The 13,791-nt window shown below is 39.5% G+C and overlaps 1 protein-coding gene across 3 annotated transcripts in view; it reads right to left on the bottom strand.

Annotated features, from left to right (window-relative positions):
- Positions 1 to 207: 207 nt before the first annotated feature.
- Positions 208 to 13,791, bottom strand: part of UIMC1 (ubiquitin interaction motif containing 1) — a 139,321-nt gene continuing 125,737 nt past the window's right edge. For 2 of the 3 annotated variants that reach the window (XM_088838756.1, XM_088838757.1), the window contains exons 11-15: positions 7,232 to 7,310; positions 4,983 to 5,154; positions 2,224 to 2,287; positions 1,177 to 1,219; positions 208 to 663 (exon numbers count right to left, since the gene is read on the bottom strand). In XM_088838756.1, the coding sequence (XP_088694882.1) occupies positions 453 to 663; positions 1,177 to 1,219; positions 2,224 to 2,287; positions 4,983 to 5,154; positions 7,232 to 7,310 (569 nt within the window). In that variant the 3' untranslated portion in view covers positions 208 to 452. The remainder of the gene's footprint in view (positions 664 to 1,176; positions 1,220 to 2,223; positions 2,288 to 4,982; positions 5,155 to 7,231; positions 7,311 to 13,791) is intronic. The other variant, XM_088838758.1, reaches the window with a different exon arrangement.

Raw genomic sequence — 13,791 nt, 5'->3', positions numbered from 1 at the left:
ATGAAGTCAGAGAAGGTCAAAACTGTACACTACACATTCAGTGAATATAGGCAGTATGTCAGAGACCAGTAATGGAATTCCAAAACATGCAATTTATGAGTCTGAGAACTAGCTCCATAATTAAAACGCCCCTCCCCAAGCCCTGCAACACAGAGACAAAAAGGAAACTCTCCATCTTATTGAAATAAGACTTCATACAAACATAGATAAATATATTTGAATTTTCTTTTTAAGTATATGTGAATTCAAACAGATTGTTATAAAACAGAACACTACACACAGTTGTCTGTATAGCTCATAGAAAACATAAAAACCAGAATGTTGAGTAGATGCTGGTGGTAGAAACTGTAGGGGCAACACTTCCTTAACAATGAACTGCAGGCCACAAAGGCTTAATAAACATGGCAGACTTCTATTGCTAATGATCTTGTCAACCTTCAGACCCTAGAAATTCAGGATTTCCTCCTTCTTCCTCTGCCTGCTTTGGTTTGTGTCTGGCTACGTGGCCGGACAGTAAGCTGCTTCTTAAAGTCCACTAAGCAATCTGTGGCTTCTGAAACAGAAACAAAAGACTTGATGGGAGACTCATTTGAATCGAGATATGTAAGGGAACTCTGCATCTCTCTGCTGCAGCCTGCTTCTTCTAAACCTGGTGAAGACACCCTAGAGAGGAGAAAAAAACATCAGAATTCAAGATACACCTACTAATAATAAGTATGTGTCTCAGGGGTATTTACATATACTACTAGCTCACATAATCTTTGGAATAACTCAATCAGATAAGTCCTGTCATTTCCCTTTCACATATGAGGACACTGGGTAAATTATACACCCAAAGCCACACAGTTGGGCAGTGAGGAAATGAGGATTCAGAACCAAATTCCCAAATTGTTTGAATTCTACGTCAAAAGATGAGGGCTGGGTGGGGATAGACAGGCACAAAAGAGTAAGACAGCTTTTTCTGTGCTTATGTTAACACCATGAATGAACGGTAGTAGTCACCCAATTCTTAGCCTAGACATATGAGGGTCACAGAGTTATATCAAGAATGGTCACACAGCTCCACAGCTTTCTACTTCAACTGTTTAAATACCACATTATACACAGAATATAGGACCAGGCCTGTACTTTTCTAAAACTGCTGACAGCCACACTTCAATGCACACCCCAATTCACCTGGAGGCTCCTGTTTCTGAAAACTTGGTCTTTATCTCTGCATCTGTGAGGAGAGAAAAAGTAGTAATTTTTTTAGTAGTGCTACAACCATAATACTTTTCACTGATCACGTGCTTCCTATGTTCTGGGCACTGCTCTTCATCAAGCTTATCCAGGTAGCTCAGATCTCCAATTCCCAGACCAATGGAATGTGAGCATTAGCATCCAATAGACTTAGCTGCAGAAGTACAGAGGTGAACACTTTTGAATGAATAACCACTGAATAAACCTACTTCAAGTCTGGACTTGAGGAACAACAAGTTGCCAAGGGAAATATGCTACCTGCAGATCTATAATCTGCTGACCTAAAGGCAGCAGGCTATGGGCTTAGAGAGGCAGCCTTTTTATCGTCATCAGAAGACACAACAGATTTACTGGGTGGGAATGAACTATTAGAACTAGATAGCAAGCAAATCTCATCAGACCTAAGCAAAAGTTCCTCTTTCATCTACGTCTAGTAAATTTTAACAAAAGCAACTATCAACAACAAGACCAATAATAATAATAGCAGCTAATATTTATCAAGAGCCTATTTACATCAGGGAATATATGTGGAGCTTTACTAGATATAATCCTTTCAATCTATGAAGTTTACCAACTCTATGCAATGCCACAGACTCTCAGGAGGATAGGTTGAGACACTAAGCTAAGGGTAACATGAATAATGCAGAAAACATTAGGAGAAGACAGTAATGTCTGGTTTTCAACGTAAAAGGTATTTAGGGCTTGAGCCATTGCCCTGTGATTTGGAAATGTTTTTTCCCCAGTTCAACAGGCAGTAGAAGGCTCAAGCTTTATAAAAGCTGAAACAAAACACACGATAAATAAGACAGAGTATTTCATATTCCTTAGGGAGAGATGATCTAGATCAAGTCTCAAAGGCCAGCTGATTGGGTCAAATATGCACCCTCATAACTCTAGTAAAAACTAGTAAAAGAGTTGCTAGTGGCTATGTTTACTGTAAGGCCTTAGGCAGAAAGCTCAGAAAACTGGTCCTGAGGGCCTCACCTGCAGTCTTATACTCAGACTGTTCCAAGAGATGGAGGAGACGGCCTTCATTTTGGCCTTTATCCTGTGTCAGAAAAAGAGATGAAAAGGTTACACAGAGAATCTAAAATGCAACTTCCTTAGCCTAGATCACAGCATCTCCAGGACAGAGGAGGTGTGGGGACACACCTGAATGGAAGTTTTTTGCTTTCTAATAAAGGAGGGTACACAATTTAAAAAAAGGGACGGGGTTTCCCTGCTGGCTCAGGTGGTAAAGAATCTGCCTGCAATGCAGGAGACCTGGGTTTGAACTCTGGGTCATGAAGATCCCCTGGAGAAAGAAATAGCAACCCACACCAGTATTCTTGCCTGGAGAATTTCATAGACAGAGCAGCCTGGCAGGCTACAGTCCATGCTGTCTCAAAGAGACCAACATGACTGAGCGACTTATCGCTTTTACACAGTAAAAAAGCAAACATGATTAACAGATACACCTTTATGCCAAGACTATATCCAGTAATGGATACCAGAGTCAAGGCAAATTATTCTCAGTTTAGTTCAGTCGCTCAGTTGTGTTCAACTCTTTGTGATCGCATGGACTGCAGCATGCCATGCTTCCCTGTCCACCACCAACTCCTGAAGCTTGCTCAAACTCATGTCCATTGAATCGGCAATGTCACCCAACCATCTCATCCTCTGTCAACTTCTTCTCCTCCTGCCTTCAATCTTTCCCAGCATCAGGGTCTTTTCCAATGAGTCAGTTCTTCACATCAGGTAGCCAAAGTATTGGAGTTTCAGCTTCAGCATCAGTCCCTCCAATGAATATTCAGGACTGATTTCCTTTAGGATTGACTGGCTTGATCTCCTTGCAGTCAAGGGATTCTCAAGAGTCTTTTCCAACACCACAGTTCAAAAGCATCAATTCTTCAGCACTCAGCTTTCTTTACAGTCCAACTCTCACATCTATACATGACTACTGGAAAAACCACAGCTTTGACTAGATGGACCTTTGTCTGCAAAGTAATGTCTCTGCTTTTTAATATGCTGTCTAAGTTGATTGTGGCTTTTCTTCCAAGGAGACTGCTCTTTACAGCATCAGACTTTACTTCCATCACCAGTAACATCCACAACTGAGCATTGTTTTCACTTTGGCTCCGTTTCTTCACTCTTTCTGGAGTTATTTCTCCACTCTTCTCCAGTAGCATATGGGGCATCTACCGACCTGGGGAGTGCATATTTCAGTGTCATATCTTTTTGCCTTTTCATACTGTTCATGGGGTTCTCATGGCAAGAATACTGAAGTGGTTTGCCATTCCCCTCTCCAGTGGACCACATTTTCTCAGAACTCTCCACCATGACCCATCCGTCTTAGGTGGCCCTACACAGCATGGCTCATAGTTTCATTGAGTTAGACAAGGTTGTGGTCCATGTGATCAGTTTGATTAGTTGTCTGTGATTGTGGTTTATTCTATAGTAACCTTTGACCTATGATAGATTTGGAGAGATTTAAAACAGAAAATAATGAGTTTCAAGTTAGCTTTTAGAGACAGTGATGCCAGAGAAAAAACTAGCTCTGTGGTATAAACACATAACCATAAGCCTCAATTCCAAATTACAATCTCAAAAATCACCCCATTCATACAGGGGTCCCTTTTTCCCTTCATGACATATTATGGCTTCTCTATCTTGGTGTGCAATGATTGCTATGTCAGTAAAATATGGAGCTGCTGCTTTATCTTTAATTTCAAAGCCAAGACTTGCTCTTCCTATTCTCTAATCACAAAGGCCAGAAAGCACATCTTCCCAGTGACCAGGGCCAGATCCTACAACTTCCTAATAAGGCTGGGTACATGAGGTGTTCAGCAGAGTTGATCGTGAATATGTTCCTGGCAGTGGGGGTATGACTAGAATATACTTTCTAGAAAGTCATTTGGCAATATGTTTCAAGAGATTTTTTAAATGTTTAGATTCATTGCCCTAAGAGTTCCACTTCAGGAAATCTATTCTAAGGAAGTAATACAAAGACCAATTAATGCTTTAAACATAGCGTTATAATACAAAAGAGCTGGAAACAATCTGAATGTCCAATAATATGAGAATAATTAATTGACTGTGTGATACAAACATTAAGAGTAATTTCAGAAACAGTTTAAAAATATACTTAGGAAGTTTGTTATGCTACAATGATAACTGTGTATGTGCTGCTGCTGCTAAGTCACTTCAGTCGTGTCCGACTCTGTGTGACCCCATTGACGGAAGCCCACCAGGCTCCCCTGTCCCTGGGATTCTCCAGGCAAGAACACTGGAGTGGGTTGCCATTTCCTTCTCCAATGTGTGAAAGTGAAGTCACTCAGTCGTGTCCGACCCTTTGCGACCCCACGGACTGCAGCCTACCAGGCTCCTCCATCCATGGGATTTTCTAGGCAAGAGTACTGGAGTGGCTTGCCATTGCCTTCTCCATGTGTATGTACATATATTATTAATTGAAAATGAATAGGAAAAAAAATAGGCCAAAATACTAAAAGATCTTTGTGTAACTAAATTATGGATGATAATTCCCCCTGATTCTTCATACTTTTTTAACTTCCTGTATTTTCTATATTAAATGTATACTACTTGAGTATATATTACTTTTTAATTTAAAAAAATTATAATTTTAAAAAGCACAAACCTCGTTTCAAGATAAACAGAAGAAAAGGAAAGAGGGAGGAAGGGGAGAAAGAAAGCCCTGAACAAAATGTGAAGAACTGGTAACCTTTCCTAAAACACTCCATACATACCTTTAGGTTCCTCAGCCACTGTGGACGCTTCCTCCCCACAGCTGTGCATACTCTCTCACTCTCTTCAGGCTCATCTCCTTGGTCACCTCTTGCAAGCTGGAGACAAGACTCTACATGACACTGGTACTCTCTGAGTGGAACAAGGGATTTACAGAGGTAACACTTCTCATCCCTAGCCAATCAGAAAAAAATGGAGAAAAAGCAGTTAAAAAAAAAAAAAAGATTTGCTTTTGCCTCTATGCTCCTAGATACATCTCAAATTGTGTTTTTACATCTTAAACTTATTCTATGGAGGAGAAATGTCAACCAAAGCAGAATCGCTCAGCAGGATCATCAATAAAATGAACCCAATGCCAATCCAAAGGACTGAGTGATTAGCAGTTTTCCCTGGCTGTTTCTTTGTATCCTGCTGTTGCAGCAGTATGATGATAATGAAATAAGCTCTTCTAACTAACTCAAACAATGCTGATTGCTCTTCAGACATAAAATATTCTGTCAGAGTCTTCTCAAATTAAGTGTAATAGTTTTTTCAAAGGGAAGTTAAAAATTTAGACAGAAAAGAGAACACCAAGAGCATTAAATCAAAAATGACATTTCTACCAGGGAAGGTGAACTTGTCTGATTAGTAAATCAAGTCTGTCTATATGCTGCCTTCCTCAATTCTACAGCTAGGAAGTTACTAAAACCATGTGGCTCTGCCAGAGGCTTTTGCATAACTTCATATATATATAGCTATTTTTATCTTTTTGTAACATAGACTTTGTGTAAAGAGAGGAAATTGTGTCCTTGAGGTAAAGTTTATTGGGCATCAGCGAAAATGGAATCACTGGAGACAAAGGAAGAAAATGAACAATCATGAAGTATTTTCTCGGTGGTGAGAATTGGTGCAAGGCCCTTTAAACACAACTTCTCAATTAATTCCTTGGCCCTGTTAGGAAGGTACTACTCTCCCCAACGTCCTATAATTGTCAGAAGCCAGGTCTGCCTGACTCATAAGATCATCTTAGTTTTAAGAAGCCAAAGAAAACCTTCCAAAACTTCTGGCTGTTGCTAATCAGTTACTACAGAAAGATTTAGACTGCCTTTAAGAAAAGTTTCTCTGAGAGGTCTTTAAAATAGGAGAAAGAGACTACAAGTGAAACTCTGCTTTATGAGAAAAGTTAGACTAGTGTACCTTTCAAGGTTTATCCATTCATGTAAAAAGCATGATTAATACCCTACTTACATGAGAGAAGCAGCACTGTAAAAGCAGCATAAGTTTTTGAGTCAGGTAGACTTTGCCAGTTCTGGTCGCATAATCTTAACCAGTTACCTATAATTTCTCTTCAGTTTTTATATCTATTTTTAAAAAAGAATAAAATACTACCATATCAACAACTGTGATAGTTATAAAGTAAATAAAGCATTCAGCACGGTGGCCGGCATATAATATTAAAAGCTCAACAAAGAGGTATTACTGTTATTGCTGTCTCACACACATTCTATTAGATGCTGGGGATATAAACATGAATAAAGGCAAGTATCTGTCTTCAAATATTATAACTCACAGCCTAGCCAGGGAGACAGAAATGTCAAAAATGAAAGAAAAAAGATTAGTGTAATAGTGTGATGAATACAGTCCTAGAAGAATATCTGCATGATGGTAGGATTCTAAAAGAAGGAAGTGGATCAGCTCTGTTCAGTTGGATTAAGGAAGGCAGCTATGAAATTTAGAGTCTAAGATAGGATCTGTGTTTCAAAGAAAAATGTTTCTAATTACTAACTGTTCTAATGTATCGTTGGTGATATCTTTACTTTTAGGAGGTAGCACTTATACCTGACCTCCCCCTTGCCTCTGCCTCCACTGGGAACGAATGAGGGTTCTTAGTCAAGCTGCAACCCACAACCCAAGGAAGTCTTCAATATTGCCCAACTTCTTGCAACTCAACTTCTGTACCATTGCATTGCAAAATAGCTTACTGCTTCCCCAAAGCACTAAACACCAAAACGCAAATTCAAAAGAAAACAGAAAGTTCAGAGCAATGTGGAAGTGGAGTGGGTGGCAGGGTCTTTTCAGAGTAACAAAAAGGGACACAAGAGGCCACCAATACTGACATAAACTGGGAATACTAAAAAGAAGTTCAGGCATTAAAGCAACGATTTGATTGCCTGGTCAAAGAAACCCAGGGTAAGAGAGGAACTGGTCTCTCATTTGGTCTAAGCAATGGTATGTTAAGCAAGAGCTCTGTAAACACAGCGCACCTACTTACTTGTCAATGTCTAGGGAAGTCTGAGCAGCTGTCACACTGGCACTTCTGTTCAAGGCCTCTCTTTGACTCCGAGTCAACACTTTCAACAGGAAAAGAAAGACAAGGAATCAAACAAAAAAAAGAAGAAAATCTGTTAGCTGGCAGTAGACTGTAAATATAAAATGTATTGGAAGCAGAAAAGTTTAAAATTCTGTTAAAATTGGGATAGGTGACTAGGAAACCTCTCTTAAAGGGTTTTGGAAGTTAACCAACTGTTTTTCAGTCTTCATTCCTTGCAGTTAACAAGAATTATGAACATCTCACTTCAAACCTTGCCTTTGTCCCTCTTGACACTTGAAATTTCCATGATAGAAGATTTAGAAAGGTTATCAGTTCACATAATAATTTAGGTTGTGGAAGCACTTACCTAGACCAGAGATTAGCAAATTTTTTCTGTACAGGACCAGACAGTAAGTAGTTTAGGTTTGGAAGGCCATATGGTCTCTGTTGCAACTACTCAACTGGGCATGAGCATTTCTATAGTAGGAAGGCAGCCATAGACAACATTATAATGGGGTGTGGTGTGTGCTAAGTTACTGCAGTCATATCCGACTCTTTTGCAACCCTATGGACTATATAGCCCATCAGGCTTCTCTGTTCATTGGATTTTCCAGGCAAGAATACTGGAGTGGGTTGCCATGTCCTTCTCCAGGGGATCTTCCCAACTCAGGATTGAACCCAGGTCTCCGGCATTGCAGTCAGCCTTAAAACTTTATTTACAAAAAGAGATGTCTGACTGTATTTGGCTCTGGCTGGCCATAGTTTACCTACCCTTCTAGTCCAACCTACCACTCATAAAAATGCCTCTAAAAGTATCCCTGACAAGTGATTATACAGTCTCAACTTGACTATGTCCAATTACTGAGGAGAATTTACTTCCTCCTAGAGAAACCCATTCTACTGCTACACAACATTTCTAGCTCAGTCTGCATTTACGGGCTGTATGGATACATTTACCCCCTTTTCCACAAGTCAGTTCTTTGAACATGGAACAAGCTGCATTACTTGTAACCTTCAAAACAGGTACTATATCTAGTCATTAAGCCAATCTGTAATAAGACTTGTAATACAGACCCTTTTGAGGGCCTAGGGTAGCTCTAATCCTTTTAATGATCCTCCAGAGACTGGTACTATTATTCTGTCCTATTTTAAAGGTACAAAAATAAACTCAAAGGAATTGACTTTGCCAAGCTATCACAACTAGGAAAAAGAACCCAGGACACAGTCTAGATCTGTCTGATTCTTATACCCATGTTTTATCTTTCAAGTTAACCTCTACATATACCCCAATCTGTTAAGTCTTCCATATGTGTGGCACCCCAAAACAGATCCAATATTCCAACAAGCAATCTGACCAGTAAAGAGAACACAAGAACCACAAGCTACATCATCCAGACTAATTCAGCCAAGGCTGTGACAATCCTGGTATTCTAGTGACTTAAACTGAACTTAAAGGCAATTAAGATATATCCCCCTTCCTCCCAAATCATCTTCAAAATGCTACCAAGACAGGTCTCCTAATTCTATATTTGGGTAACTAAGCTGTTGGGTATTTTTCCCCTTCAACAGGGTTTTATATTTATCCCTGTTCTTTTCAGTTGCACATTGCAGTCTGTTGAGATCATCTGAAGTCTTGATTCTGTCATCTGATGTTATACTAGCTCTCTGTTCCAGCTCTGCTTCATCTGCATATATGACAAGCATGCTTTCTACATCTTCATCCAAGTCACTGGGGAAAAATGGTTGTAAATGATTAGGCCAAGGACACAGAAAACTGTGTCATGTTACCAGAGGAGCCTATCTTCTCCTAGTCCAAATTTCCTTTAAATACTTAATCAAGCAAATATTTACTGAGAATCTTCAATGTGTGAGTAATTTGGGGAGATAACAGGAAATTATCAGGCATTGTCCTTTCTCTTAAGGAGCTCACAATTTACTAAGGGAGACAGCACATACACTAAAATCACTGTAATACAATGTTAAAAGAGATATGTATAATAAAACATGATCATATACAGAAGCAACTATTAATAATGTCTTGTCTCTGGAGAGGATGACAGGGACACCAGGGGACTAGAATAGGTGGTAGGCATATTTTTCACTATACAGTTTTCTATACTACTGAATTAAAAAATTTTTAAAGTATGCATTTACCTGAAAAAAATGAAAACTCTAATTCAAAAATATATGTATCCCTATGGTCACTGCAGCATTATTTACAATAGCCAAGATATGGAAGCATCGTAAGTGTAACAGATGAATGGATAGAGAAGAGGTGATATGTGTATCAATGGAATATTATTCAGACATTTAAAAAAAAAAGCCCTTGCCATTTGCAACAACATGGATGGACCTAGAGGGTATTATGCTAAGTGACGTAAGTCAGACAGAGAAAGACAAGCACAACATGATGTCATCTATATGTAGAATCTAAAAAATAAAACAAATACAACAAAACAGAAATTGAGTCACAGAAACAAAGAACAAACAGGTAGTTGCCAGGGGTGGGTAGCAGCAGGCAGGGGGGCATGGATGGCAATTAGGTGAGGGAAATTAAGAAGTACAAACTTCCAATTAGAAAATTAAAAAAAAAATTTTTTTAAGTTTCTCCCTTTTCTCTTCAAAGGGAGAAAAAGAGACCAGCTTATAGTGAGGACTTAGGCACAAATTAGACTAGATGATCTATTTCTAAGTTCCCTCCAACTCAGAGATTTTATAAGTAAAAATAAAGTACTGCAGGAGAAAAACATCCTGGACATAGTTGTATAACCACCTACAAAACCCACCTCCTATTCTATCAGCTAACCCACATTTCTCCAACTTATGTACAAGGACTTTGACAGATTTTATCAAGTGCCTTGCTGAAATCAATTCTTAAAAGATTGGCATTTCAGACTACATAATGAAACTCCAATACTTTGGCCACCTCTGAGAAGAGCTGACTCACTGGAAAAGACTCTGAGGCTGGGAGGGATTGGGGGCAGGAGGAGAAGGGGACGACAGAGAATGAGATGGCTAGATGGCATCGCAGACTCGATGGACATGAGTTTGAGTGAACTCTGGGAGTTGGTGATGGACAGGGAGGCCTGGCGTGCTGTGATTCATGGGGTCGCAAAGAGTCAGACACGACTGAGCGACTGAACTGAACTGAAACCTTTAAGTGTTTGCTGCCCCTCTCTATTTGTCCCCCATCTTGACTATCAAGTATTTTTCCAAAAGAAATACTTAGAAACCACTCCACAAACAGGGCTGGGAAAGAAATTAATTGTTTATAGCACTTTATATTAACACAAAGTTGAAGGTGTTAAGTCACTCAGTCGTGTCCGACTCTTTGCAAACCCATGGACTGTAACCCGCCAGGATCCTCTGTCCATGGAATTCTCCAGGAAAGAATACTGGAGTGGGTTGCCATTTCCTTCTCCAGGGGATCTTCCCAACCCGGGGATTGAACTCAGGTTTCCTGCATTGCAGGCATATTCTTTACTGCCTGAGCCACCAGGGAAGCTCTCTATATATTAATTTATACCTCTGTAAATAGCACGTTTCTGTTATTTGTCAGTTGTTTTTCTATATCACAAGAACGTCTGAATCCAGAAATTCCAGATTTTGATCTGATCTCTTTACCATCCCCAACACAGGCTAGCAAAGATTAGATGTTAATAAATATTTGTCAGTTTAAGTCATAGCAAGGGATTCATGGGGAAAAAGGATTCTTATTTTATGAGAAACTTTTCTGTACCAGGGACTTAATAAACATAATTGTTAATCTTTACAACAGTCCTGCAAGGCACATATCACTATTTGTATTTTATATATGATGAAATAAACTGACCAAGATCACAAAGCTAAAACAACAACAAAGAAACATGGCACCAAGAACACAATATAAGTCTGACTTTAAAGAAATATATGTTCTTCTCTAATAGCAGGCTGCCTCTCCCGGGAAATAAGACAGCAATGGATGGGAAGACAAAAAATGATAAATGGGCAGGTGGAAAAGAGATTTGGCAGATGGCTGAGAATTATATGCTAATTCTATATTAAATGTTATGATCAGAGAAGACTTGGACTGGGCCTTGCTGCTACATTTTTCCTTGAAAAACTACTACCCTACAAAGGAGCAGAAAGGTGGTAAGTTGCTCTAAAAGAGTCTCCTACTCTGGTTTATGAGTGCTGAGAGAGCCATTTCAACCAGCTGCAGGATGAGAATTCAATATGAAACTTAAGTCCGAAAACTCAGTTGCTGATGACAATAGCCAAAGATTTCAAAAAGGAACAATGGAGTCTGAGGACAACTCCAGGAGAACAACTACCTAGGCAAGGTAAGCAAAACAGAAAGGAGGAATATCACTGAGAGCTGAGAGAGCCACCCATAAACCTACAACCACTAACTCGGGCCTTTATAAAACACTGGATGGAAAACACCCTAGGAAACTGCACTTGGGACTTGACTTGGCACTGTCAACATACAAAGAAGCAGTGACACACAATGGAATAATGAGCATCAACTTTATAGTTGGACAAATCTATCCCCAAGTTGGGATTCTACTAGTTGTGTTGCCTTCCATAAGTTACCTAAGCTGTCCGAGTATCAGCTGACTTACCCACAAAATGACATGGTAATAAGCATCTATCCCCTTGGGTTTTGATAAGGCTCACATCAAATAATCCAAATAAGTTTAAGAGTGTGCACAGAAAGCACTCAGGTAACATTAGTTGTTTATTACTATGTAATTCTTGTTATTAGTCTTCCGTATTTATTTCTTACTCTTATCCAAAGATGTAAGCCCATCTTTAAATCAACACCTACCAACCTACTGGATTAGGTTTTACTCTTAAGTGTTTCCCATTCTAATTTGTACAAATAAAATGAAATAACTAAAGCATTACAGAACAATTACCAATACTATGTAAGCATCAGCACATTTATTTTCAAAATCCAAAGCAGACAAGCAATCAAAAATAAAAATATAAGACCTTGAACTGTAAACAGTGAAGACAATGGCTCCTTGAGTTAAACGTATATACACACAAAGAGACATTTGGCAGAATGACAGAAGTTAGTCTCAGTTTGTCTCTCTCAGCCTCAAAACCACATCAGCAGAAAATAATGGGAGACCACAGATTTGTTTATGTTCCTGTTAAGGCTGACTGTCCTCCAACTTAGCACTTTCTTAGTGAAATGTTAGAGGAAAAAGGAAAGGCCTGCTCCACTTGCAGGTTGCCTGCCTCAGTGCTGCCAGCCTTCCCTAAGAGACTAGTCCCAACACAAAGGCTATCAAAAGAACTGACCATTATCTACCATTTTGAGACATGTGGCTATTTAAATTTAAATCTCAATTAGAATTAAACATAATTTAAAATTTAGCTCATCAATCACATGAGTTAAATCTCAAGTGTTCAATAACCACATGCGACTTGTGGCTACCATGTCTGGTCCTACTGTTACAGAACATTTCTGTCACTACAGACAGTTCCACTGGCTAGCACTTCTCCTTTAAGAGACAACCAGGACTAATTCTTGATTGCCTTAAATTTGCTTACCCTGAACACCTCAAGAAATTCAAGCTTCCCATGGCTTCTCTCATCACTTAGATTCTCATTCCCACATGACTCTAATCTGTCATCTGGGCACACTTTTCTAATATGACTCAGTCTTCCGCTACTGCTCTCACAATAACTGCCCTCTGGAATTTGGGTCAGTGATCAAAAAAAAAGTCCTTAACGTTCTTAACCTTCTCTGTGAAAGTACTCTTCATCTTCTGGCTGTAACTAAAAGATGACTGTCCTCTGAAGGTAGTGTTTCTCCCTGTACCCTCTCAAGTACTGGCTCTTTCTTCTTCCTTACATCTCAGTACCACTAACCCGGAGGTGGAGTAAATACCTTCTTACTCCTCGTTGTTGCTTCCAGACTACTGCAAAAACCTCTTTTGAAGCACAAACCATTCTGCTGCCCTTGCGACTCCACCTTGAAGAAGTCATCTACTATCCCCCTCATCAACCACCCCACCCACTTTCCTGGCCATTCACTGAACATTTTAACAGACGACTTACTTTGCTTTTGCCCCTCTTGCCATCATTCTTGATGATTTGAATGCCTATATATTAGCTGAAGAATACGCAAGTTGCAGTGTTTTGCAGTCCAACCTTAGGTTAGCTATGGTTCAATTCAGTATCTGTCCTCTCACTTCCTTGACCTTTTCGCTTTTAGTTCCCATGAATGAGATCTTAGCTTTTGCTCAGCTGGGACTGTGAGAGAAAAGCATAATGCCTTCAGGCATCCATTGCATGTAATGCATTAACCTCTGTCCTCTGCGTTTAGAATAGTACCACCAGTTATGTATCATCTTTGGGAGAAGGAAGGAAAACATTCGATTCATTTTCTGTGTTCTGTGGTTCCAGTGAGGAACCCTGACTGAGCCTGTCAACAATAATCATGCCACTTTCAAGACCACCACCACCTATATTTTCCAGCTCACTCCTTCTAATACTCTAATTCTAATAATCCTTCAGCCCCACAA

Source organism: Moschus berezovskii, chromosome 8 (genome assembly GCF_049115385.1).
Source record: "Moschus berezovskii isolate FMDL1 chromosome 8, NW_MosBer_1.0, whole genome shotgun sequence".
NCBI lineage: Eukaryota > Metazoa > Chordata > Mammalia > Artiodactyla > Moschidae > Moschus > Moschus berezovskii.
The sequence above is the reverse complement of the archived record's forward strand: the minus strand, read 5'-3'. Positions and strand labels throughout refer to the sequence as shown.